The sequence below is a fragment of the Polypterus senegalus genome, chromosome 5 (genome assembly GCF_016835505.1).
Source record: "Polypterus senegalus isolate Bchr_013 chromosome 5, ASM1683550v1, whole genome shotgun sequence".
NCBI classification, from domain to species: Eukaryota; Metazoa; Chordata; class Cladistia; order Polypteriformes; family Polypteridae; genus Polypterus; species Polypterus senegalus.
The window spans coordinates 73755627-73783377 of NC_053158.1; the positions used below are offsets into that span (position 1 = coordinate 73755627).

Sequence of the window (27751 nt, forward strand, 5' to 3'; positions counted from 1 at the left end):
CTAAATAGCAATCTTGCTACAGTTACATAAAAAGCTGTCCTTTTACTGCCATCTGCAGGAAATGCCATACATCACATTGCACCCTCTAGAGCCAATGGAGTTATGCAATATTCCTCCAAGCCTTTCATTTGATGCCATGCTTGTTTGCAAAATAAGGATGAAAATATAGTACATCACACAAAAAATGAAATACAGTGCTTTAATTCAAGACACTCAAGTGAATGCAGTTCTTGTTCAAATTAAATATATTTTGAAGTTTCTCCAGTTCCAGCTTCTATTTTCAAAGACTGACATGTCATAAAGATATTTTTTAGTTCAATGAAATCAAAAGAGAAAAAACAAAGTATTCTTAGATAAACTCAATCGTCAAGTTGATCAGATAGTGCAGTAATCTCACACTCTGAAAACTGCTGCTCTACACTCCAATTTATTCCTTTAAAACTAAATCAGCTTTATGTGAATTAACCAACATTAGTTGTAATTTCACCATAGCATTAAACAAAATACAAAAAATGTTTGTGGCATGCCTTGTACAAGACATCTAGTCAAACTGCAGATATGTTAACTAACATTTTATGTTCCTTTAAATAGTTGCTTTTTTTTTAGCTGAGCCAAGACAGCTTGTTGAATTATTTCAGTAAACATAAGGGTTTTGTAAAATCCCCAAATTAAACAAACTGTTCACATTTCTGAAAATGCTTTCAGTTTTCTGGCTTGTTTAACAAAGCTCAATTTTTACATAAATTGCAATGTTAATATTTTGCAACATCTTTCTTTCTAAATATTCGCTTCTGATTTGGCAAGTGGTCCATTTAAGGTAAACCATTAAAGCAATCCAGGATTTTTGTGTGTATCATCTAAGCTGCCCACTGCCAATGCTTTTAAATGACTAATTTAAGAACCACTGCAGATAGCATTTACAAATTTCCTGCATCATCCACATTCTTATCATGTAGTTCCACTTTGGCAAGTGACCCATGTAAGATTGACTCTTTATACTCCAAATTTTTATGTTTTGCTTCATTCACATTCCTACCATCAAGTTCCAACTTGGAATGGGAATCACATGACACAGAGCATAAGGATTCCAGTTTTACTGCATTGTCGATCTTCTTGTCATCAGTTTCTGCTTTTGAAGGTGACTGGTGTAAGACAGAGCAAGAATGGTCCAGGTTTTCATTTTCTTTGTCTATCCTGCTTTCAATAACGTCCTCTTTGGCAAGTGACTTATCTGAGACAGAGCAGGAGTCACATTTTACACCTTCTGCATTGTCTACCTTACTAACATCGACTTCCACGTTGGAATGCAACTCACAAGAAACCAAACATAAGGAGCCCAGTTCTTGTGCCTCATGTATCTTCTCACCAGTTTCCCCTTTGGAGAGTGATAAATCTGAGACAGAACACAGAGAATCCAAATTTGTATCTTCTGCGTTTACCACCTTTCTTTCATTAACTTCTGTTCTGGCAAGCGAGTCAAAGGAGATGGAGCATAAGGAGTCCCAGTTTTTATTTTCTGCATCATCTACCTTGCTATCCATAGCTTCCACTTTGGCAAGAAACTCATTTGAGACAGAGAAGGAGTCAGGGTTTATAATGTCTTCATTGTCCATCTTCCTTTCAATTTCCACTTTGGAAGATGACCCATTTGAGGCACAGCATAAGCTTTTATTTTCTGCATCATCTGTTTCACTTACAACACCTTCTGAATCTGTGTTTTTATTTTTTACATCATGCACTCTGCTACCAACAGCTTTTGCCTTTTCAGGAGAGTCTTCATTTTCAGCTGTGGTGCAATAAGGTGAGAAACTGTTCACAACTTTCAGGTCCTCATCAGATGTGTCCAGAAGTTCCTTACCATTAAGATCCAGTTGATTGGTAGTGTCAGTCACCTCAGCAGTGCTGGCATGTAGAGTAGAGGTTTGCACAGAGTCCGAAGTTGCATCAACACTGGTGTTACTGCTGAAATCTAGAAGTAGAGAGCCATTACACACATATGCTCCCGAAGCCTCCTTTTTGTGCATAGAGCAGAGATCAATGCGATTGAATAACTCTGTACCAAAAGCCACTTCTTCATATTCTTTGTAGAGTGCAGCCTTTAATCTCTTAAACATAAAACAGATACAGACTCATTTATATAAACACACACACCTTTCATAGCAATAATCAACTGAACGTTTATCTTCTACTCATAGTATAACGTAAGAAGATCTTACTTTCAATAGAATGCATACATTTTCTATACATGCATCCTTTGGAGAGGTTTCAGAATTATTTTGGATGAACTAGACCCTGCAGGGTTGCTTTTCTATCTCTTCTTTATGGACACGTTGATGACATAGATTTTGTCATTTTGCAGCTTTATAGTATTTTTTATTTTTTATTTATTTATTTATTTTAATTATTCTTACCTATAAGAGCATTTCAGAAATTCACTGGTCCAGCTAAATACCGGCATCTTCCCTACCTACTGACATGACCTTTAGATTTTCCTCACCAGCTAAACCAAATCAAACATTCAGCTTCTTCCTTTACAAACATGCAAGTGATCATATTTCCATCCACACAATCGCATGTAGTTTGTGCTGCAGCGATTACAAGAATTGGAAAATAATTTAACTAAGAAAGCATATTAAATTTATCAAAACCGGATCTCTACAGCTATTTAAAAAGGTATAAATTTTAACTAAAAATTCTATGCATAAACTTTCACTATGCTGTCTTCTGTGAAAATTTAAATACTATTTTAAAAAAGGTGTGAAAGAACATCGTTTAAGTGAACTAACTTCTAAGTAAGGGATAAAAGTAGCCATTCCAGAAATATAGACAAAATCATTCTGTAAAGAGAATATATATATATATGAAAACATTGTCCCTTATTCCTCATATTTGTTCAACAAGACAGAATGAAATATTCAAATAAAATGCTGTTAATGTTGACACAAACTAAACAAAACAGTGATAAACATTTCATGTAATCAATGAATCTTAAAACTGTAAAAAGAATGGACAAAAAGATGGGATTTGAGGATGGCATTCATGGCATCAGTACAAACAAATACACAACAGAGCAAAACCAATACAAGAACATTAAGACCATTTGAATTGGAGCCAAAACGCTTGAGACAAATTGTTCATTAGAACTGCAGGTAAGTTCCAATGCACAGCCAGATTAATAGTCTGCTGTATGAGAAAATTAGAGTAACCAATTTAAATAACTTCCATAATTAAAAAAAAAAAGTTTTCTAAATACACACTATTTTGACATCTAATCAACTCACTAACAAAGCCTACTGTTTTCTCCACTTTTTACATTAAAGTGGCCTAAAAAAATCCAGTGTGTACATGGGTGCCAAGTTGGAATTGTATACCATGTAGGACTGAATCCTTTCCCTTGTGTAATTTGCATATCATATATAGTTAACATCTAGTGTACAATGGTATCAGGTTTACACAATGCATAAACCATTCAAAAAACCATTATTCAATGTCCTGAACGTTAACTAAACCTTCATTATACATTTGTAGATCAGTCTATTTTCTCATTTTTACTTTTATTGCGAAACTTCAGGTCTAAAACATAACTGCTTTTCATTAAATAGGTTTCTGTTTTGCTAATGAAGATGCACACTTACTCTGAATTTTACCTGTTTAAAAAAAAAAAAAAAAAAAAACGCAGTTCTGTTTAACAAATATTTTGAGAAAGGACATAGCTACAGAACTGAAATAAATAATTCTGTCAATTAAGACAGCTTAAGTTTTTTCTATTTTTAGTAAAAATTTTATAAAGTTAAAAAAAAAAAAATCTGTAAGCCAGAAATTTCAGTTTCATCACAATCTCCTCACTTTTTTTTATTATAACCATACAAAGAAGTCAAACTTAAACTAAATTCAGTTCAACTCCTGCCCAAGAGAAAGAGAGGCAGGCCAATGGCCAAAGGAGAATGCCCCCCTAAATATAAAAAGCTTATTCTAAAATATTATTGATTAGCTCCTGCCAGGTTTTTAAAAAAGTTTTGAACAGATCCTCTAAGGGAGAATGACATCCCCCCTTTCAAATAGTATATAGCCATTGGTTACCCACTGACTTCAAAAGAGGTGGGTTAGGATTCTTCCAGTTAAGCAAGAGAAGTCTGTGTGCTAATAGTTAATAATATAGTTTTTTATATAACCACCTTCAGGCAGAAGGGGCAACAGTTGCCTCAAAAGCTTGCATATTGTAATCTTTCTAGTTGAAGAATAAAAGGTGTCATTTTGCTTAACTTCTCACCACAAAGCAGTCATGCAAAAGGAGAATGTTTCTATATCAACACTAGATGGCAGGATTCAACAAGTTTCTCCCAAAAGCTACACTGTTTATAAGGTCTTAATGCAAACAATGTGTGTGACACAAAAATTTAATACACACACACCCTATATGAATGATTGTTTTGAACTAATTTGTTAAGGGTGGGGAAATCATATAGCAATAAACACAAGGAAAGAACACCTCACACATTTTTCTTCCTCTTACTCTCCCAAAAAATGAGTATAACACATTTTAAAATATTTTTCCAAACCATCAAACTCCCAAATGATTTGGCATGAAAAGCTTATATTAAAATGCTTACCTTTAAAACAAATCTAGAGTAAAAAAAAAAATATATATATATATATATATATAGCTCAAAAGAATTAAAGGAACACTTTTAATCAGAGTATAGCATAAAGTCAATGAAACTTATGGGATATTAATCTGGTCAGTTAAGTAGCAGAGGGGTTGTTAATCAGTTTCAGCTGCTGTGGTGTTAATGAAATTAACAACAGATGCACTAGAGGGGCAACAATGAGATGACCCCCAAAACAGGAATGGTTTAACAGGTGGAGGCCACTAACATTTTCCCTCCTCATCTTTTCTGACTGTTTCTTCACTAGTTTTGCATTTGGCTACAGTCAGTGTCACTACTGGTAGCATGAGGTGATACCTGGACCCTACAGAGGTTGCACAGGTAGTCCAACTTCTCCAGGATGGCACATCAATACGTGTCATTGCCAGAAGGTTTGCTGTGTCTCCCTGCACAGTCTCAAGGGCATGGAGGAGATTCTAGGAGACAAGCAGTTACTCTAGGAGAGCTGGAGAGGGCCATAGAAGGTCCATAACCCATCAGCAGGACCAGTATCTGCTCCTTTGGGCAAGGAGGAACAGGATGAGCACTGCCAGAGCCCTACAAAATGACCTCCAGCAGGCCACTGGTGTGAATGTCTCTGACCAAACAACCAGAAAGACTTCATGAGGGTGACCCAAGGGCCCCATGTCCTCTAATGGGCCCTGAGCTCACTGCCCAGCAGCATGCAGCTCGATTGGCATTCGCCATAGAATACCAGAATTGGCAGATGCACCACTGGTGCCCTGTGCTTTTACAGATGAGAGCAGGTTCACCCTGAGCACGTGACAGAAGTGAAAGGGTCGGGAGAAGCCATGGAGAACATTATGCTGCCTGTAACATCATTCAGCATGAGCAGTTTGGTGGTGGGTTAATGATTGTCTGGGGAGGCATATCCATGGAGGGTCACACAGACCGCTACAGGCTTGACAAAGGCACCTTGGCTGCCATTAGGTATCAGGATGAAATCCTTGGACCCATTGTCAGACCCTATGCTGGTACAGTGGCTCCTGGTGCACGACAATTCCTGGCCTCATGTGGTGAGAGTATGCAGGCAGTTCCTGGAGGATGAAGGAATTGATACCATTGACTGGCCACCACACTTTCCTGACCTAAATCCAATAGAACACCTCTGGGACATTTTGTTTTGGTCCATCCAATGCCACCAGGTTGCACCTCAGACTGTCCAGGAGCTCAGTGATGCCCTGGTCCAGATCTGGGAGGAGTTCCCCCACAACACCATCTGTCATCTCATTAGAAGCATGCACCGATGTTGTCAGGCATGTATACAAGAACACAGGGGCCATACAAAGTGCTGCGTACAATTTTGAGTTGCTGCAATTAAATTTTGCCAAAATGGACTAGCCTGCCACATAATTTTTTCACTCTGATTTTTGGGGCGTCTTTGAATTCAGGGCTCTGTAGGTTGATCATTTTCATTTCCATCAAACGATGTGGCATCCTTTCATTCCTAACACATTACCCAGTCTATATCAGTATAGATATCCAGGAGGATTTCTTTTTCCCATTGAGATCTGATGTGTTTTCAAAGTGTTCCTTTAATTTTTTTGAGCAGTTTATATATATAAGTAATAGCAGATCTATAGTTTATGAAGTGCACAGTCATGGTTAAGATTAAATTGTGCCAGGTGCACACTTGCCACTAAACAGAATCTTAGGTAGATGCATTTTTTCTGTTAATATAACCTGTAAAGATAAAAGTTCCTCACATCTATGTTAAAAGTATTTACCCTTTTCTTCAGTGCTGGGACTTTAGAGAGCTTCAATATAGTCAGATGAGGCTTAAATTCTTTGCTGCCAGAGATATCAATGTCCAGATTTTCAAAACTCCTCTTTACTGCCTCTGGAAATAGATTAGGCAAAGTATTACCCACAGCACAACAAAACGGCCATAGAGGGCATGGGCCCTGCTCTGCCAAGGATCCTATACATTAGTATTTTCACAGAATGCTTTTTCCACACATTCTTTACACCTTGTTCCTTCAGTAAACATGGCATCCAAAGTAACACATTACAGTCAAATTAATACAATCACTTGAATCCTCCCATAAAGGGAGTGAAGGTTTTGTAGACAAAAATGCTCTCTTAAACACAATTCCTTATTAATAAAAATGTCTAACTCTTTCAGTGTTTGTCTTCAGCAAAATGTTTTATTTTGGAGTAAAAGTTAAATATCTCGGATAGTGTTTTAGTACGTGGTATGGGAGTTAATTACATTAACATTTTCCCCATTTATGCGATGTGCAATCACCTGCTCCAACACCAAGCAAAAGGAAATACACTACCTGCTAGAAAGTGTCTCACCCAACTGTTCAATCATATAGCGCAGGGGTCCTCGATCACGGTCCTGGAGAGCCGCAGTGGCTGCAGGGTTTTTGCTCCAACCCAGTTGCTTAATAAAAAGCACTTATTGCTAAAGTAACACTTCTGCTTCACTTTAGTAATTTTGAGCCCTTATTGCTTAATTTTGTCTTAAAAAGCTATTTTAATTGCTCCTTATTATCAATAACATGCAAATGACAAGAGAGAGCAGCATTTCTCCATTTAGCTTATTTACATTTACACCTGTGTGTATTTATCTGCACTATTGGGTTTAATTAAATACTTGGAAGAAAAATGAAGAGAAAAAAGTGAAGGACTGAGAATTCCTCGTCCATTTTAGCCTTCAAATCATTTGCATGATAGAAAGGGAAAGAAAATCTAGGATAGGAGAATGACCTGACATAGCAGAGTTAATTTAATTTCATAGCTTGTTAGTGCTTTATTGGCAAGAATTGCTTTCTAATTAAGCAACCAGGTCAGAACAAAAACCTGCAGCCACTGCGGCTCTCCAGGACTGGGATTGGGGACCCCTGATATAGCGTCAACTTTCTCCTAATTACTACAGGGGAAAAAAAAAAAAAAAACACACTAATTGTTCTAGTAAATGGATGGACAGATCCAATTATTCAGTTTCAATTCACCCTTCATTATTCATGTATTGTACTTAGCCTGGTTGGGTTAGTGGTAGCAACACTTTGGATACATCAGACCACCTTACTCTAGTTTAAGAAAATATTTATATGGAATGGCAAGTTAATCCCAGGTCATCCAAATGATAATACTTACTCTGGATCCTACCTTTGCACTTACATCTCATTCAAACGTAGAGGACATCTGGCCTAGGTGCCCCTAAGGCATTAAAGGTTTAAAGCAAACCTATCATAGCTTATTTATAATTCACCATGATCTAGGTTATTTTAATATTATATACAAATCATTCTTGGTTTGTTTGTAAAACACCCCAAAATTAAAAAAAAAAAAAAAAAAAAAACACACCCTACTGCACACTACAGACATACACTTATGTTCTACAAAGTCATGCCACTTTCTTCAACTTTAATGTCTTGCATCAGGACCGAAATCACAAGATGTTGGGGAGTGGTGGTTGACAGACAAATGCCACATACACACTACACCCATGTGCAGTTTACTAGTTTGATTTGTTCTGACCAATTTAATTAAAAAGTAAAACAAAAAGTATATATGCCCTGAAACAATTGGAAAGGCTGTCAGACAAAAAAAAAAATCAAAGACAAATTCTCCACTGCTTGTTTATGCATCTTTTGCTGTCTTGTGAATTTGCCAAAGAGAAATTCTTTATTTCTCCATTCTTCATTGTCTATTTCAGCTCTTATTGAAATGTTTAAATCATGACTCTAAATTCATAGAAGTTCTTTTTACCTACAAAAGGGAAAAGGGGACATTTTAATTTGAATATTTAGAGTTGGATCAAGCAGACGAGATAAGAATGCTTTTTTAAAATTAAAAACTCCAGAATTGCAAGGGAGCCCTTTGCTGGATGCAACTGGCTCCACCGATAAGTCTAAAAAAGTATTGCGACTGTAGGAGGGTAGCCAATAGGCTAAACTCCATATTCCACACCTAAGCCTTTGCCAAGGACAGCAACTTGGCATGGTTTCCTTATAAATGTTGGCCACTGTATGTACAGCAAAAAAATGGATGCTTTTAGCACTTTGCAACCTAGTTGCATCAAAATCCAATGTATTTTTCTCAGCAGTACTATACAGTCATATGAAAAACTTTAGGGACCCCTCTCAATTCTTTGGATTTTTGTTTTTCATTTCTCATTGGCTGAGCTTTCAAAGTAGCAACTTCCTTTTAACATATGACATGCCTTATGGAAACAGTAGTATTTCAGCAGTGACATTAAGTTTATTGGATTAACAGAAAATACGCATCATAACAAAATTAGACAGGTGCATAAATTTAGGCATTCCAACAGAGATATTACATCAATACTTAGTTGAGCCTCATTTTGCAAATATAACAGCCTGTAGACACATCCTGTAGCCTTTGATGAATGTCTGGATGGAGGTATTTTTGACCATTCTTCCATACAAAATCTCTCCAGTTCAGTTAAATGAGTTGGCTGCCGAGCATGGACAGCCTGCTTCAAATCATCCCATAGACGTTTGATGATATTCAAGTCAGCATGATGGAACATCCACCAAATTTGACAGTAGGTAACAGGTGTTTTTCTTGAAATGCGGTGTTCTTCTTCCACCATGCAAAGGGCTTTTTGTTATGACCAAATAATGTCTCATCCATCCAAAGCACTTTGTTCCAAAATGAATCTGGCCTTTCTAAATAAGCATTTGCATACAACAAACGAGGCGAGTGCAGAAAGGGCTTCATTCTCATCACCCTACCATACAGATGTTCTTGGTGCAAATTGCGCTGAATTGTAGAACGATGCAGATACACCATCTGCAGCAAGATGTTCTTGCAGGTCTTTGGAAGTGATCTGTGGGTTGTCTGTAACCATTCTCACAATCCTGCACATATGCCACTCCTGTATTTTTCTTGGCCTACTAGACCTGGGTTTAACAGCAACTGTGCCTGTGGCCTTCCATTTCCTGATTACATTCCTTACAGTTGAAACTGACAGTTTAAACCTCTAAGATAGCATTTTGTAGCCTTCCCCTAAACCATGATGCTGAACAATCTTTGTTTTCAGATCTTTTGAGAGGTGCTTTGAGGATTTCATGCTGTCATTCTTCAGAGGAGAGTCAAAAAGAACCACAACTTGCAATTGACCACCTTAAATACCTTTTCTCATGATTGGACACACCTGTCTATGAACTTCAAGGCTTAACAAGCTAAACCAACCAATTTGAAGTTGCAAGTAATCAGTATTGAGCAGTTACATGCATTCAAATCAGCAAAATTACAAGGGTACCCACATTTTTGCACAGCCAGTTTTTCACATTTGATTTAATTTCATACAACTAAATACTGCTTCACTAAAAATCTTTGTTCAGAAAACACCACAGTACTCAGATGTTCCTAGAAAATGAGACATACCACTGTCATCTTTTTTGTTGAAATTATGCAGGTTGAGAGGCGTTCCCAAACATTTTCATATGACTGTAAATCCCCATCTATTATGTGAATAATACGAGCCACCCTTTATTATTGAGGTTAGTTTATTCTTCCATAAATTTATGGGGTCAAGAACACATCATCCAAAAATATCTATACGTACAGTTCCTCCAATAAAAATAATGCAAGTACTACCATCACTTCCCAGACACTCAAAATGGTAAGTCTTCAGCCGGGTCTAAACCAGGCAGGGCTAACAATGTGTCATACTTGGGGAAACATGGTTGAAAGACCCAAGACTTACATGGGTTCTGTAAGGGTTTCCTCGTTCCATACCTCTGGATTGGGAGACCCTGAAAGTACCTGCAACCAGTGTTCATTCTCTAGCAATGTTCAAGGCCATTGGTGTAGGTGAGGTTAATTTCTTTCCGGAAGTGCCAAGTGCTTACCTTACCTCTTCCCTCCAAAACCAACATCCTACCACTAGCAGTTTCATAGCGACTACTGTGAATAGACATTTCTGTCCATAAGACCAAAGGTTTATAACAGAGAATATTGCAGCTATCAAGAATTCAATCCATCCATCCTCTTCCGCTTATCCGAGATTGGGTCACGGGGGCAGCAGCTTGAGCAGAGATACCCAGACTTCCCTCTCCCCGGCCACCACTTCTAGCTCTTCTGGGGGAATCCCGAGGCATTCCCAGACCACCCGAGAGATATAATCCATCCAGTGTGTCCTGGGTCTTCCCCAGGGCCTCCTCCCGGTTAGACGTGCCCGGAACATCTCATCAGGCAGGCGTTGAGGAGGCATCTGGCAGCTGTGGCTCTACTCTGAGCTCCTCCCAGATGACTGAGCTTCTCACCCTATCTTTAAGGGAAAACCCAGTCACCCTGCGGAGGAAACAAATTTCAGCCGCTTGTATTCGCAATCTCATTCTTTCGGTCACTAACCATAGCTCATGACCATAGGCGAGGGTAGGAACATAGATCGACTGGTAAATTGAGAGCTTTGCCTTACAGCTCAGCTCCTTTTTCACCACGACAGACCGATGCAGAGCCCGCATCACTGTGGACGCCACACCGATCTGCCTGCCGATCTCCTGCTCCATTCTTCTCTCACTCATGAACAAGACCCCGAACTCCTACTTGAACTCCTCCACTTGGGGCAGGATCTCACTCCCAACCCTGAGAGGGCACTCCACCCTTTTCCGGCTGAGGACCATGGTCTCGGATTTGGAGGTGCCGATTCCCATTCTAGCCACTTCACACATGGCTGCAAACCGATCCAGAGAGAGCTGAAGATCACCGCCTAATGGAGAAAACAGGACATCATCATTTGCAAAAAGCAGTGACCCAATCCTAAGTTCACCAAACCAGACCCCCTCAACACCCTGGATGCTTTTAGAAATTCTGTCCATAAAAGTTATGAACAGAATTGGCAACAAAGGGCAGCCCCGGCAGAGTCCAACTCTCACTGGAAACGGGGTCGACTTACTGCCGGCAATTCAGACCAAGCTCTGACACGGTTGTACAGGGACCGAACAGCCCTTATCATGGGGTCCGATACCCCATATGCTGCGAGTACCACCCACACGATTCCCAGTGAGACAGGGTCGAACACCTTTTCCAAGTCCACAAAACACATGTAGACTGGTTGGGAAAACTCCCATGCACCCTCCAGGACCTTGCTAAGGGTGTAGAGCTGGTCCACTGTTTCGCGACCAGGACAAAAACCACACTGTTCCTCTGGAATCCGAGGCTTGACTATCTGATGGACCCTCCTCTCCAGGACCCCCGAATAGACTTTTCCAGGAAGGCTGAGGAGTGTGATCCCTCTGTAGTTGGAACTTCTTAAAGAGGGGGACCACCAAACCCCGGTCTGCCAATCCAGAGGTATTGTCCCTGATGTCCATGTGATGTTGCAGAGGCGCGTCAACAAGGACAGTCTCGCAACATCCAGAGCCTTGAGGAACTCCGGGCGTATCTCATCCACCCCTGGGGCCCTGCCACCAAAGAGCTTTTTTGACCACCTCGGTGACCTCAGTCCCAGAGATGGGGGAGCCCACCTCCGAGTCTCCAGGCTCTGCTTCCTCATTGGAAGGCATGTTAGTAGGATTGAGGAGGTCTTCGAAGTACTCCCCCCACAGACCCAAGTTGAGGTCAGCAGCGCACCATCCCCACCATATACAGTGTTGACACTGCACTGCTACCCCGTCCCGAGATACCGGATGGTGGACCAAAATCTCCTCAAAGCCATCCGAAAGTCGTTCTCCATGGCCTTCCAAACTCCTCCCACACCCAAGTTTTTGCCTCAGCAACCACCAAAGCTGCATTCAGCTTGGCCTGCCAGTACCTATTAGTTGCCTCCAGAGTCCAGAGTCAGAAATTCAATGATAAGTCTAAATACACATTCAGGTGTAAGCAGTAATTGATTTTCTGTAATGCTTTGATTAGATAACCAATTGAGATTTGATTTCTTTGCAATTTTTCATTGTTTAGATCAGCAAGTGACATACTCTGGTGCACAAGCACCCAGAAACAAAGCAGAACAACTACAAAAACGTTAGCGATCTGAGATTTAAAATAAATAAACAAACACCACCTCCACACACACCCCCCATGCAAAACACACTCTTCCACGGTCTCCTAAATCAAATGACGCCAAGAACATCTAGAATCTTATAGCTCGTGGCTTTAGAGACCAAAGCAGGGAGTATCAGGAGTGTGCATAAAGAACAGGTCTATATTTAACATGTCAGATCCATTTGATTAACATGTTCAAAATCAAAAATGTGATGGGGCCAACAGGTTTCTATATAGTGCATGCACTGAACATGCAAGTGGTTATTATTTAAAATGCCAAAAACATAAAAAAAGTCTACAGTTTGTGAATTTAGTTTTCTTACATCATTTCTCTTTGCTTATATGCCAATGTACCACATATTTCATCCTTAGTTTGTCTCTTTATTGGATTGCAAAAAAAAGCATTATAGGGGAAATTGTATCTATTTCTATGAATGACTATTTAGTGCATGCTTTTGCACAGGACAATCACTAATTTTTGCACTTGTTATTAAACATTTCACCAAGCTTGTCTAGACTGGATTTTGATCAATTCTTGTGATTTACTACTCTGCAGCCTGGGTACATTTTTTAAGACAAATTGTAAAAGTGTCATTGTATAATGTAAACGTAATACCACAAGCAAACTGGATAGCTAATTAAAAACAAATCAAGCACAGCACTATTTAAAGCTAAATCATGTCTGGCAGTACTTGTGTTTAAAGACACATTCAGGTATCCTCACTAAATCAATTACACAATCAATGGAAAGGGTGCAATTTTTGTCTTAACTACAGTCCTGACTTTGCTTCATTAAATGAACTAGGGTGCATCATAGTTTTACTAACCTGACACTTCGTGGAGTGTTGGCTGTTCTGTGTCTGTCATTTTGACATATAGCACTTTACTGTGAAAATGGCCAATTCCATGAAATGTCATTTGTGGCAAACGACCCTTCAGGATTTCTTCAACTTGACCTCTGCACTGCAGAAGAGCACATGATGCCCTGCAAGAGAATCTCCAATTTTCAGAATTACATAAAATGCACTTTTAGCTGCCAAAAGCATTTATTTTAAGTGAACAACTAGTGGAAAGTCAATATTAGAATCCATAATCTTGACAAAAGACTTCTAAAAGCATTGATCCATACTCAAGGTATGTTATAAAACCCGGAATCTTTATAGTAAAAGTCACTTACTAGAACTAGACATCAGCAGATTTAAATGTAATGATCACATTATTCAAGGTGTATTGCAATGTTTTAAAAAAATCTAAATATTTTATAATTTGTGCAACATTACACAATTAAAAAAAAAATTGAAACTCACTAAACAAACTTAGTTCATTAATGAATGCCTATGCTATAATTCATCTGTTCATTTAAAATAGGAATCAACATTTTGGTGAAAGTTCTGAGATCTTAGAAGTGATTATCACTTATACTGTATCTCACAGCAGTCAACTATTTATTTTTTTTGTTTAAAAAAAGTACAGCCTGAATAAGTTTTGCCCTGTAACAAACTGGCAACTTCTAGCATCTGCATTCCCTTGATCCTGTACTGGAAAAAGTGGGTTAAAAATATTTTGTATACATACACATACATAGGGAAACTGACTTTTTGGAGAGATTAGATAGACAACAATTTGATTCCGATTTACAACTGCCATGGAAGTAAGCCCATATACAGTATATCACATACCTTTTGACATCATCTTCATTCTTCAGATTTGCCACTAAGATGGTTAGATGTAGCTTCTCTGCCGAAATTAATGCCTTTTTTAGCACTTTTTCCTTTGATATCATCATCTTTTGAATGTCTCCAATTTTTTCTAAAATCTAAGAGTAATAAATGTTAGTCCTTCCACGGTTTTACATTGTCCTGGTAAAACCACAATTAGCAGACTATTACAGGTTCCTCATCCTTTAACATACATTTTCAGAGAGCTACTGACAAGAGTTACATGAACTTAGACAAATTAAATATTATACAGCATCTCAATTTTAAAAAAACACATACTGGTGTACATGAAAGCTTAGTTTTCCGACAAACTACATCCATGGAGCATTAGAAAAGTGAAATGAAAAAAGTTACATATACAGGGAGAGTCAAAATTATGTTAACATTTGAATGGTAGAAGCAATTTATTCACAAAACATACTTCATTATATGCAAGATGATTTACAGGAATGTCTCAACCTGTTCAACATACAAAAACCATCAAGCAACAGTACCATTTAAAGCCCAGACACACGTTTTGCAGAGAATAGATGATACTAGAGTCTGTATTCAGTCCTTCAGGTCATTGGTATACTGAACTTTCCCACTATACACGCGCTCCTTCACCATACAGCATAAGTAGAAATCAGTGTGTCAAATCAGGGGAGTGTGGAGGCTATGGCAATGGTCCACCACAACCTATCCATAAACCTGGAAAGGTGTGGATGAGATAAAAATAATCCATTAGTGTTAACATACTTTTGACTCACCCTGTGTATATTATATATATATCATTACAGGAGGCTGGGGGGTCAGACCCAACCGGGACACCTGGAAGGCCCGGGAGGTGGTCTATACATCCCCAAAGCCACGAGGGGGCAACCGTCCTGGATGACGTGGCTCTAAAATCGGTACTGACCCCTACTCTCTTTTCTGTTTCTTTTTCCGGTTTCTTTGTGGTGGTGGCCTGCGCCCCCACCACCTACTCAAAGCTTCATGATGCTCAAACAATGATGGACGGATTAAAAGGCAGAAGTCTACGTGACCATCATCATCGTCAAGCCCTTCCGTGAGAGTCCTAAATCCAAAGAGGACTGTTTCATTTATGTTAGGTAGAATGCCCAGAGGGGACTGGGCGGTCTCATGGTCTGGAATCCCTACAGATTTTATTTTTTTTCTCCAGCCGTCTGGAGGTTTTTTTGTTTTTTCTGTCCCCCCTGGCCATTGAACCTTACTCTTATTTGATGTTAATGTTGATTTATTTTGTATTATAATTGTGTCTTTCATTTTTCTATTCTTTAATATGTAAAGCACTTTGAGCTACTGTTTGTATGAAAATGTGCTATATAAATAAATGTTGTTGTTGTTGTTGATGATGATGAGATCACGGGGATGGAGCAAGGAGGCTCAAGCCAATTGGGTCCCGTGGCCTGTCATGGAGCCCAGGAGATCGACACTTCCGCCACACCTGTGAAGGTGGAGGAAGGACCTTCCAGGGATGCCTGGAGTGTTTCTGGGTGCAAGGGCAGCACTTCCGCCACACCAGAAAGTTCTGCCGGAAGAACGTCATCAAGCACCTGGAGCACAGTTGGAGATCTAGAGTTAGGAGCAGGACGAAGCTCCCAGAACAGGAGGAAGAAAGGCGGCCTACAAACATTGTGAGAAAGGCCCATGTGGAGGGTGATTGGTGCTGGGAGCACTGTGTGGACTTTATAGTGAATAAATGTGTGTTTTATAAAGTGCCGGTGTTTGTCTGATGGTGTTTGGACCCGTGCTCACAATATTATATGTAAATAACACATTTTTATGTCACGTTTTAAAATGGGGCTTATTTTAAAACCTACATATTTTAGCATTCTTTTCAGAATTTATAAATTTTCAGATTCCAATTTTTTAAAAATATATAATATCAAGCACTCGCGTCCCATGAGATGAGACTTTGTGCCAAAACATTTAACCATGCCCGGGACCAGAAATAAAAGACAAAAGCATAGAACAGCTGCTGTACAGGCTTTTAAATGTTCGAAGCACTGCGCGAGATGCAGATCACACAGCACGGCAACAGCAGCAAGCCAGCAGCTGATCGAGCCAAAGAGGAGGTAAACAAAAACTGTATTTGTTTCCCATTCTACCACCGTTTAAGAGGGGGTTTCAGAAGAGTGACAATGTCTCCTTGGGGTTTGCGTTCAGCCCCCCTCTTTACAACGAAGCAGCAGAGATGCGAAGTAGCTGGCGCATTGCACAGGCCTGGGGGGGTTAGCGAATGCAGCGAGCTGGAGACTCCCTAGTGTGTAAATAATAAAAAACTGACAAATATTACCAAGTACAGAACATTATAAAGTTAGTAATATGATATAAAGCTTAGACAAATGAGTGCCCTGGACTGGCATTGTCTCTTAAGACAAAGTTATTTCCAAAAAATGCACACCCCCCCAGCCCCTCACACATGTCAACAATACCAAACATCATATTAATAAAGGGAAAACAATAATTCCAATCCAAACCAATCAAAATTAGATAGATAGATCATTGAAACTTTACAGAATTTGACAAAATGGTAAAGAAAAAACATTTCATGCACAATTTTAACTAATTGTAAAAAGTGCATTAAAAGTAGAATATACAATTCAAAATAACAAAAGAAAACAAATAAAAATACTACCCCTAAAAACTAGTGATACCTGCTTATCCTTTATGGGGATGGACACAAAATAGTTGGGTCTTTTCCTCACTGGCTTGTCAGTATTTTTTTCCTCATCTTTATTTCTTGGAGTTGTCATTTGTCTCCGAAAACGTCTACGTTTGCCACGCACAATGGAGTTCTTTTTTGTTTTAACTGTGTGTAGGAAAAAAAAAAAAAAAAAAACTTGCCACACTTATTTTAATACAAAAACGCTACCTGAAAATTGCTACCAACTTCAGATTTGAAAACATGAGATTTGTTTCAACATCATGTGTAATTTGCACTAAAATAAATTAACCGTTTTGCAATAGATATAGATCCATTATATATCTATATCTAAATCTATATAAAAAACAAAACACTAAATGCCACCCTCATTAATCAGTATACTTTGCAGAAGTTTCTGTATAAATGCATCCTATGCCCAGGTCTTCATTCTTTTGGGCACACTTATTCATTATAAAATTTAGATTACGTTCTACTGCCAGAATATGGAAATGAGTCACAAATGGCATTATTTAGCAACAGATTCAAAAAAGCAAATTGTGCAACACAAGGACATAGATAAGGACATGTTAAACCAAGGTCATGCAAAAACTGGATTCAAGGGCAGCAACTTGTCAAAAACTGACCATTTTTTTTTTTTTTAAACAAAAAAAAGAGGACAAAACATTAAAAGGAATACTGTATAAAGCCAAGCCAACTCAGCATCCCAAATTAGGATCTGAGCTCAGCTGTGCAATGAGTGACACTTCAGTACCATTGTATCAGTGCATGCTCCCAACCTCCTTCCCCTGCTCGCTCTCTCTCTCTTTGTACAAAGTAATAAATATCATTTTAGCTGTTCTGAAATTAAAATGCATCTAATTTTCATTTACTGTAGAAACCTTTTCTACTTCTTATAACCAACCCACTAAAACTTTAGAAAGCATTGATAATTATACAGCAAGTAGGTTCACTTTAAGCTAGTTGCAAATGAATGGGACATGTAGGGGGAAGAAGTAAGATTAATGATAAAGGCAGACTTAGTTTCTGCTTTGTAATATACACATTATGCACAACTATCCCTTCATCACGTCTTCTTTATGGACTTTTCTCTCCTTAGTGAAAAAGTGATAGATGGGCAGCATGGCAGGATTAAAATTAGTAGTGTCAAAACAGTACTGAAGAGCACAATTTTATTTTCCTGTGTGACTGTGATAGATTTGGAACAAAAAAAATTTTACACCAGCATTTAAACATGCATATGAATCAAAACGACAATAGTAACTTGTGTGTGAAAACCTTGGACTTAAACATTTATTTCCTTGTGTATGTCCACATAGTTGCATGGCTGTTCTGATATACATATAAAGATACTAAAACTAAAACCATGGAGCTCCGTTATTGGTTGCACCTTCTAGGAAACCACTATTCTTAGGTAGCACCAAAACTAGGCAGAGAAACCATAACCTAGTAAATAAAGTTTTAATTTTGGCGGGGGGAGCTAAACGAATGCATTTGCAACTTACTTTCAAAAAGTTCTGCGATGTTCTGAACATAATGAAATGGTAGCTCTACCAGCTCCGAGGAGTAAATATCAGTCAGCTCCATTGAATTTAAGTCTGAAGAAAAAAAAAAAGAAAAGAAAGCATCATCTTACTGAGAAGCTAATTTATATAACCCATTTTTTGGTGAAATTAAAAATTCTAAAACTGTGACACTTTAGCTTGTGTAAAAAGATTTAGCAAACCTCTTAACTTCCACTTTAAAAGCTTGCAAAGCAGATGCACATATTTCACATGCTTTGCTGGACAGGAGTGGCACTGCAGCAATGAATGTTAATGTACGCCTCAGCCCTTTGAAGGTTTCCAAGCCAGTCATCATGTTGAACCCACTGATTAATGTATTTGTGGGCTTTCTCTGGGCAATTTGATCTCCTCTGATATTCACACTATGTTAAACGGCCACTCTTACTGACCCAGTCTGAATGTGTTCCCAGCATCCCCATCCAAGGCTAGTTATATACAATGTCTTCCAAATTGTCAGGAAAAAGGCAGTTTAAAAAAAATAAAGTACAGATTGTTAAATGACCTGTCCACTTCATATTCTGCAGAAAACAAAATTGCATAATAGAGGAGTTATCCAGTTACCATTAACAAGTTCCTCTAAAATGTGATTTCTGCAGATATAAACTTACAGGATATTAAAGAGACACTATTAGCAATTAGAATTCCAGAATTTCAGCTTCTAAGGAAGATGAGAATCATAACTGCTGCAAGGAACAAAGGCTGTGGAAATGTGAAAGATAAGATTTGATCCCCCGCCGAGCTGTAAATATGAAGCCATATTTTTCTGTGCAAAATGGCACATTATATGAACAATAACAAAAGGCTGACATCTCTTCTGAGCAACATAAATATTGAGTGTCATTTTTTGTTAGAAGAATGACATAGCACTGAGCAAAATGTAGCAGTCTGCCATCCTAGAGCATTCAAAGGAAAGTAGAAATGGGAAAAGAAGCATATTTTTTGCAAGTGGGGTTTCAAAATGTATTACAAAAACAAAGACATTAATGTGAAGCAAATGACAGCAGCATTTATTTCAACAGCATTAAGGTTATAGTAAGGTTAAGATGTTCTTTTGCCAATATGACTCCATTAAGAGGATGGCACACAAACAGAATATTAAATATAACCCAGGTATAGCCATTAGTATTTTGAATGCACAAGATAGTCAATATATATAGACTTGTGTATAATCTGCCAAGAATTTTTTCTTCATACTGTAAAGCAGGAACATAGCATAATAGCTTCAGCTTTTGCCAAAGTTGATGTTGTATACAAATTGGAGCAGAATTAGGTAGCGCAAAGTTTAAGAAAACTGGTGTACTACTTTAAGCACAGGAGTTCTATTTTTTTATACTACTGAAGAAAATAACTAAGCCTCTGTTGGCTTCCAAGGGACTATATTCATTAATTTAATAAGCAAAAAAACACAACCACACACCACTCAATGTGCCTTAAACTGCATTGTAAAAAGTATCAGGCATAATCAAGTTCTACAAATATATTTAGGCAAGCTATGTAGAATAAAATAATGACATTAATTCAAATTACACCAATTTCCAGGTCACCTCTTTACCTACTTGGGAGATTCACTCCCACCCCAAGTTTTATTCTTCAGGTAACATTTATTTTCGATCCAACTAACAGATAATTGGGTGCCTCTGTGAAGACCCAAAGGCAGTGCAAACTACATTCAGAAGCTTTTGTATGAGGGCACTGGGGGCTTCAGGAGGCTTAGGTCATAAATCATTTCATACAATGGCCTACTTATTGCGACCTCCTATTCCAAACATCCACAGTAAGTTGGGTAAAGATTCATTTTATAAATTTTAAATCTTAGTATACTAAATAAGCACTATCAAGATGCCCTATATATTGTAGGGCAGCTCAGTTTTTTTTTTTTTTTTATATAAACTTACCTAACCCTGAATGGTGTGCCAGTCCATCACATTTGGTGCACTTATTGTAGAAACTGTATAGTAAAATTCAGTTTTTGTTAAGACATCTTGAATAGTGTGTGCTGTGCACATTTTGTTTTTTGGGGGGTATAAAAACACTGCCATAGAACTAGCAAATCATCCATCTTAAAACAAAGATTCACTGTGATCTCAAATACTGATTTTTTTCAAAAAAGTACCTTGAAAGTGGTCATTTTAACTTGTATATTTCCTCTTTTGCACATCTAACAGCGGTTCTTGACAGCAGTACAGATCCCCAATACAAGTTATTCTAATGGCAACAGTGTCATGCATATGAGCTGGAAAATGCCTTTACAGCAGTGACTTCTGCAAAAGAATCGTGCCATGCAAGTTAATGATCTTCATAACTGTCAAAGTCAAAAGAAAGGAAAGCAAAAAGTAATTTATCTAGAAATGAATGGGAACACAGCTCCCAAAGTGTGGCTAAGTACAACATTATACAAAGTGAATTGTACTTAGTATTTAGATTAAAGTAAAAACAACCTCATGGCTGAATTTTAATGCTTATAAAGGATTCAGTGTTTCACTATTCCTTATTTACCAGCAGAGTACCACAATGACTAGCGTTTACACATCAATACACACTATACTTGCCGGCAATTTTACCTTGAGTGATGCAGTAAATAAAAAAAAAAAATTCTCCAACTTTCAAAACATTAACTATGTCCACAAATACACCTGAACATTAGGACATATTTTGTTTAGTCTATTTCCCTCCTTGGTATTATATTCGTCTGTGGTATTTGGACCTCTGCAACTTGACCAAGCGTCCATTTCTAGTCAAGATGTTGGAGTAACTATTAATGTTAAAATATAAATAGTTATCAACATAGCACCAGGGGAAAGAAAGAAAAAACACATTACACTACAGTTTCAAAGTTCAGCATGCACATATGAAATTGTTTGGGCTTGTAAAAGGCAGCTACTTGGCCTAGGTTAGCAAAAACAACACATTGTTTATTGTGAACAACCATGGACCCACACTAAAGAAAAAAGAAATACTATTACACTTTGTTTTCTCTCTTTACTGTCAACTGCCGAGCTCTTTGGATGCAACGTATGACATCAATTGCATTTTAATAAATTGACTTCAGCTTACCTTTATTTACCTGGATAAGTGTGATTATGTATATAAAAGTTGTAAGGGTGGGCATTTTACTGTTGCTGTAGTATTTATAACCTGTAGGAATTTGGTGGTTGTCATACACAGGTGCTATTTTATATAAAACTAGCAAAATACCCGCACTTTGCAGCAGCGAAGTACTGCTTTAAAATTTTTATTAAAAAGAAAAGTAAACCTTTTTAAACTGAGGGAAAATATACTAATTATTTGTTAAGGATCTCTTTGTATGCCATGTTGTCAGTTCGGCCCTCAGGTTGTAATATGACCAAGTTGTGCGCGGAGCTTACTCTTGAGCATGCAACGTACAGTTGGCCATGTGAACAGTAATCTTGCCTCAAATCTCACAGCTTCGATTGCTGCTGTCATAATCGGTTTGAGTTTCATGGTTTGTTTCAATTACGTTAGTATTTGCAGGACTTGCTGTGTTGAAGTGAAATTCGGCATCTGTCAAGCATTGTAAGCATACAACCGGTTTCATTGATAACTTCGCATCCAGCTTTTGACAGTTTAAACATTCATAAACATCAAAGTGTCCACTACTCAAATTGTCACCTGTGAATCTAAGATGTTTAAGAGGCATTGGCAGTTGTCCAAAGGTGTAAAATATTTGGCCATTTCGGTACACTTGAAAGTGACAGCCATCAACTCACATGCAGAACCATAGGTGAAGGGCTTAAGCATTTCAATCTTCTAGTGCTCCTGTGTAGTATAATTATCTCCTGTACCGTCATCAGTCCACACCTTGAACCTGTCTCAGTCATTCAATACATAAGACACAATGTTCGTCCAGATATCAAGAGTGAGCCTGATATGGCCATGCAATATGTAAAACAGAGAATGGAAAAGGCAGGCGCCATCTCCGGGCATGGAAACTACTCGGTAAGTGACAGTTCTTTGATCAATTATGATCACCTCGATAGACATGTTAATGGGGGTACGGTTGGAACGATAAAGGAAATAGTTTACATTGTTCAGGTACCCAAGTCTAAAATACCTATACAATAACTATAATCGTAATAAACAAACAATAAAACAGCGGAGAAGCCATGGATTAAATAAAAAGGCTGCGGTTATCAGCAGGGAGACGTGAATACCGCGGCGAAGCAAGGAAGGGAATGAAGAGACCGGAGCAATGGACGGCCTTATATAGGCAGACAGCCAACAACATGGGAGGCGTGGGGATGGGGGACCCAATGCCGCCTCACACGGCGACCGAGCTGCAGGCTATGGACGTATATATGTACGCAAGTAGGATTCATTGGGAACCCGCGTACCAAATTTCTTCAAGATTGGCCCATAGGTAACAAAGACCGTTGGAAAGTTCAATATGGCGGCCGACAGTGGCGTCATACCACCGAAATAAGTACGTACATCGGTTTCGGTTAGCGCAGGAAAGCCGCCTACCAAATTTCGTGAAGATGGGTCATAAATAAAAAAGTAACATGGCGGACGTTGTCGACCGTTATCACCGTTGCACGTAGAATTTCGAAATGAAACCTTAACTGCTTAGCTTTTGTAAGTAACCTGTAAGGAATTAGCCTGCCAAATTTCAGCCTTCTACCTACATGGGAAGTTGGAGAATTAGTGATGAGCGAGTCAGTCAGTCAGTCAGGGCTTTGCCTTTTATTAGTATAGATTTCTAAATGAAATTTATGGTTAAATCTTGGTGATAAACTGATACAAGCGGTTTATTTAAATCCATACCACCATGAACAGCACTAAAAGAAGAATTAACTGTTTGAATGGAAACTTGTCCCTAGACATGAAAATACAAAACATGAGGTGGGTATCAGACACCCATTAGTAAAGAGCCAACATAACTGAAAGTTGTAGAATCATCACATATTGTAAAATTAACAATTTAATGTTGCTGTAACTTCACAGAAGAGTTGCATATGCGCAAAACCACAGCACAAGTTAGTCTAAATTTGGGAGTACAATGTCACTTTAGATTATCAATTATGCCAGTCCACTTTGGAACTAGTCCTTTCTAAAGGAAAATGCATTCTGTTGTAAATATCTAAAATTGGATCAGTGTTACCATATTGTGGACAAAGTTTAACACGCTTATATGCCTTTATGGCAATGCACTAGTTACCATGCAGAATGTGCCCATCAACTAGATAATAGGCTGAGCTGTGGAAATTTCATTTAAATCTGAGACAACTTCAGGCCTTTTACTTCTGAGACACCAATCAAATGCATTTCTCTGTGCTATAATCTTTCAGATAGCATCATTTGGATGTCTTGAAATTTGATAATTTCATATTCTAACCTTCAGTTTTGAAAAGGTCACTTTTCCAATCTTTCCATTCATTACAGTACAAAAAAGAAAAATAGAGAGCTGCAAAACAATTTTACATCAGTGAAATGAGGCAAATATTTTGAGGCAGTGTAATCTATCCATTATTCACCCCATCCAAAGCTTAAACAAACTGGTAGAAAACTTTTGAAGAGAAAAAAAAAATTGTGGGGTTTAGTATAAACAGAACTTTAACCACAATACAGTATCAATCAATGCTTCTGATGTGGTAGCACTAATTGTTAAAATGCTCATTTCATTGATAATTTAAGTGTATCCACAGCTCAGACTAATGGTTCGCCAAATACAACTTATATTAAAAGAATACTGGATACAGTTCTTACTAATAGGCTGTAAAGACTTACCAGGTGCAGAAGTGCTGTAAAGACATATGGTATCATGCACAACTTACTGACCAACAGTTCAAAATTTTCAAAGAGACTAGAAAGTTCAAGATTGATTAACCTACACAAAGTAATAGAACATTAACAAAGTTGTACTGTTACACTGGCAGAAGTGGTACTTAACACAGATTGTTACAGTTGTATACCCAATTCCATCTTCAGTTCATTCCTTAAGCGCAATACTGATATCAAGACGCTTTAGCCCCTCAAGACCTTAACACAAAAAATATTTGAAAACTTAAACAGTATCTATATACCACAAACACTAAATTTTAATGTTGATGCATGCTTTCAGACTTTTAACACTTCAATATTTGAATAACCTGTTAATCTGTGGTTCACAATAATTGGAAGGTCTTTCCATTAATCAACACCTCCTTGCTCACCTTGGTACTTAAGGGGCAGACTGTCTCAATGAAATTGGGTCAAGCATTTTGATAGCAGATTCTTAGAGGAAAGCAGCAGAAGTGTCAGCTATACTGTAGTGATAAATCAGTAATAACTACAGATTTGAAAACAAAAGCCACCACACTATTATGCCAAGCACTAGCTTCAAACTTAAATAAGGCATTACTACCCTGATTGGATCATTTGTTTTAAAAACATGACAAATCAGAAATCCATTAGAGAAATTGCATTTGTAATTTAGGATTAAAATAAATACTTTAATAACTGGTAAAAATACAGATTACGGGGATGAAAATGTAGTTGCGACTACTGCCAGTTTCACAGACCCGTTTTGAAGAACTTCGAATTGTGTCTTGGTACTCCAGCATCCTCCGAACGACATGCATTTTAGTTTAACCGATAGGCCTAAACTTCCCTAGCTGTGTGGTGAACATGGCATATATTTTGATATTTTCTTCCCACTTAGTTTTCAGGGATTTGTTTGGCAAAGCCATGAATTTCTGTTAAAATGTCAATGTAAAATGTCAAAATAAACTTCATCTTGGTTTGTTATGGTATACAACGTTCTCTTTTAAACCACCCGTTTATATTTTTCATTTTTACAATCATCTACATTTTATCACCCAAAGTCAAAGTTTAAAAGGTATCTGGCCCTTCCAACAGATGTACTATACTACTAAAATAAATCTCCAATAAAGGGCAAGTCTTTTCAGTTTGTTTTTTAAGCCACCTTACTTGAGCTTCTCACTCTTGCAAGTTGCCTACACTTAAAAGAAACAGACACATTCTGCACTCTCAATTATGGATTAGTTTACCATTTCAGATTTTGCTGGAGAGAGGTCACTCCAACTTGTGTATTTTTTACACAGTATTTTCCCCTTTCACATGTGAGACAGCCACCTCTGTCAGTAAACTGATCCTCAGTCATCAGTACAAGCTATTCAAATGACTGCAAAGTCATGCCTGTGTTTTATGCTTGAATGTGGTGCCTGCACAAACAGCAAGTCACACATATTACAGTGACAAAATATTTAATTAAAATGCCCCTTTGATTCACAAAATAAAAATGCTCCAACTTGCCATCACTCCATCCATTTTGTAAATCTGCTTATCTAGGGAAGAGACTCAAGGTGGCTCTAGTCTAATCCAGAAGGCATAAGGCACAAAATAGGAACAATTCCAGTGAACCAGATCATCGCACACAGGGCTAGTTTATCATTGCCAGCCCACCTAGGTTTTTCAAAACTGTTAATCCAGTCCCAGAAGACCTGTAAATTATGCCTTGCACACATTTTCTAACTTGCTCAAAAAAGTTTTGACATTTCAAGATTGTTAATGGAACTTGTACACTTCATAATTTCAAAGTTTTAAATTTATAATTTAAATGAGATTTAGGTTATACTGTAATTTTATATTAGGAACAATTTATGATGTTTGACTTGGAATATAATGTAAATATGTAGCAGTACTCGTGCAACAACAACAACAAAAAAGTTTGTAAGTAAACATACCCCCATGTCAAACTCCACCCTCATCCCAGGTATTTCCTCAAGGATGTAAAGTAGTCAAGCAATGCCCATAATCTCATAGTTTATGCTTGAACAGAAAATATTTGTTCCAGTACCAGTAAAGGCAGCTCTTTAGGGCAATACTTGACACCTCTGATCGGATTAACTATTTAAATCTTATTTAGGTCCAGGCAGCCTGCTGCATTCGCATGGACAATGGGTTTTTCCAGGATTAGTTCTTAATGTCCCTGTGGCCGTGGGCTTTTACTCCAAACAAGTTCACAATCAGTGAGTCAATTTACATTTACTTGTATCCCACTGATCCCCCTCCCTCCTCTTATTTTTTAATTAAAAGTGCAGTAATGCGATTACAAATTGGAAGAAATATTTTCATTTGTTATACATTTCTGTGCTTTACTCCATGCTGCCCTTTTAACGCATTCTCTTTGGAGTTTGCCGTCTTAGCAGCATTTTACTGCAGACAATTAAAATGAGCTGAGCCGTTGGACCCATGAGAAAGGCCCTTAACCTGCAATTGCTCCATCCTGGGTATGACGTTAATCTACAGTACATCCAGCCCTGCAAGCATGTCCTCCAATTTGCAGGTAAAATGTGGGGGTTGGTGGCAGGATTGGCCATCCACCGTAAAAAAAAACAAACAAAAAAAAAACCACTCATATGGTTCGGCGCGGTGCTGAGGTTGTCACTCATTGCACGGCTACACACAGATCTCTGCATTCTGGGTGGTTCACTGTGTAGTGGGTGCGGCAACGCGCTGTAATCAACGCATGCCTCGGAGCAGAAAGCAGTACAAAACACCGTTTCACTATTGCGTAGTTGTGTGCCGATTAGTAAATAACAAACATAAAAAAAAGAATATTAAAAAGCTTACCATGTAATTTTTGGATTGATTACCACAAACTGAAAAACTGCTTGCTTAAATAAAACCAGAATCCAATTAAAAGCAGAACCTGCTTGGGATGAAAACCAGCAGTCACTGAGGGCCCGCAGAACTAAACATGAGAACGATTGCCACAGAACAAGGATAACAGAATGCCAGTCACAGATTGCTCTGTTCACAATGAACACATCTTCTATAGCAGCACAGAAGCGGCTCTTCGCTGCTTTGCTGGAAATCCAAGGTGAGGTTGGAGGAGATCCAAATCCACCCACTCGAGTTACGGTTAAACAAAGTGATGTCAGAGCAACAATACTGTATTTTGTATGCATTATGTACGACATAGTTAATTACCAGATGTTAATTTCACTACATTTTTATTTATGTAGTGAGGGCTTCCTTACGAAATAATGAAATCATGGAGGGGGAGAAGGACTCCATCACTAGAATTTTGCTTCTATAGCACGAACTCAAAAGCTTTTTGGCTGAAACGGCGCCCCGTATATTGAAAGAAAATCCGCATTAATATTTGGATTTACTTGACTTTGACCTTACCGCCAAGGTGAAGGT

General features: G+C 38.2%; 1 protein-coding gene across 1 annotated transcript; it reads right to left on the reverse strand.

Annotated features, from left to right (window-relative positions):
* Positions 1-27751, reverse strand: LOC120530361. The gene is made up of 7 exons (XM_039754806.1): positions 27737-27751; positions 18524-18616; positions 17011-17165; positions 14312-14448; positions 13460-13617; positions 6395-6507; positions 1-2105 (listed from the first exon to the last, which is right to left on the reverse strand). Exons 2-7 carry the CDS (start codon positions 18603-18605, stop codon positions 918-920), a joined length of 1833 nt encoding a protein of 610 aa, XP_039610740.1. The 5' UTR covers positions 18606-18616; positions 27737-27751; the 3' UTR covers positions 1-917.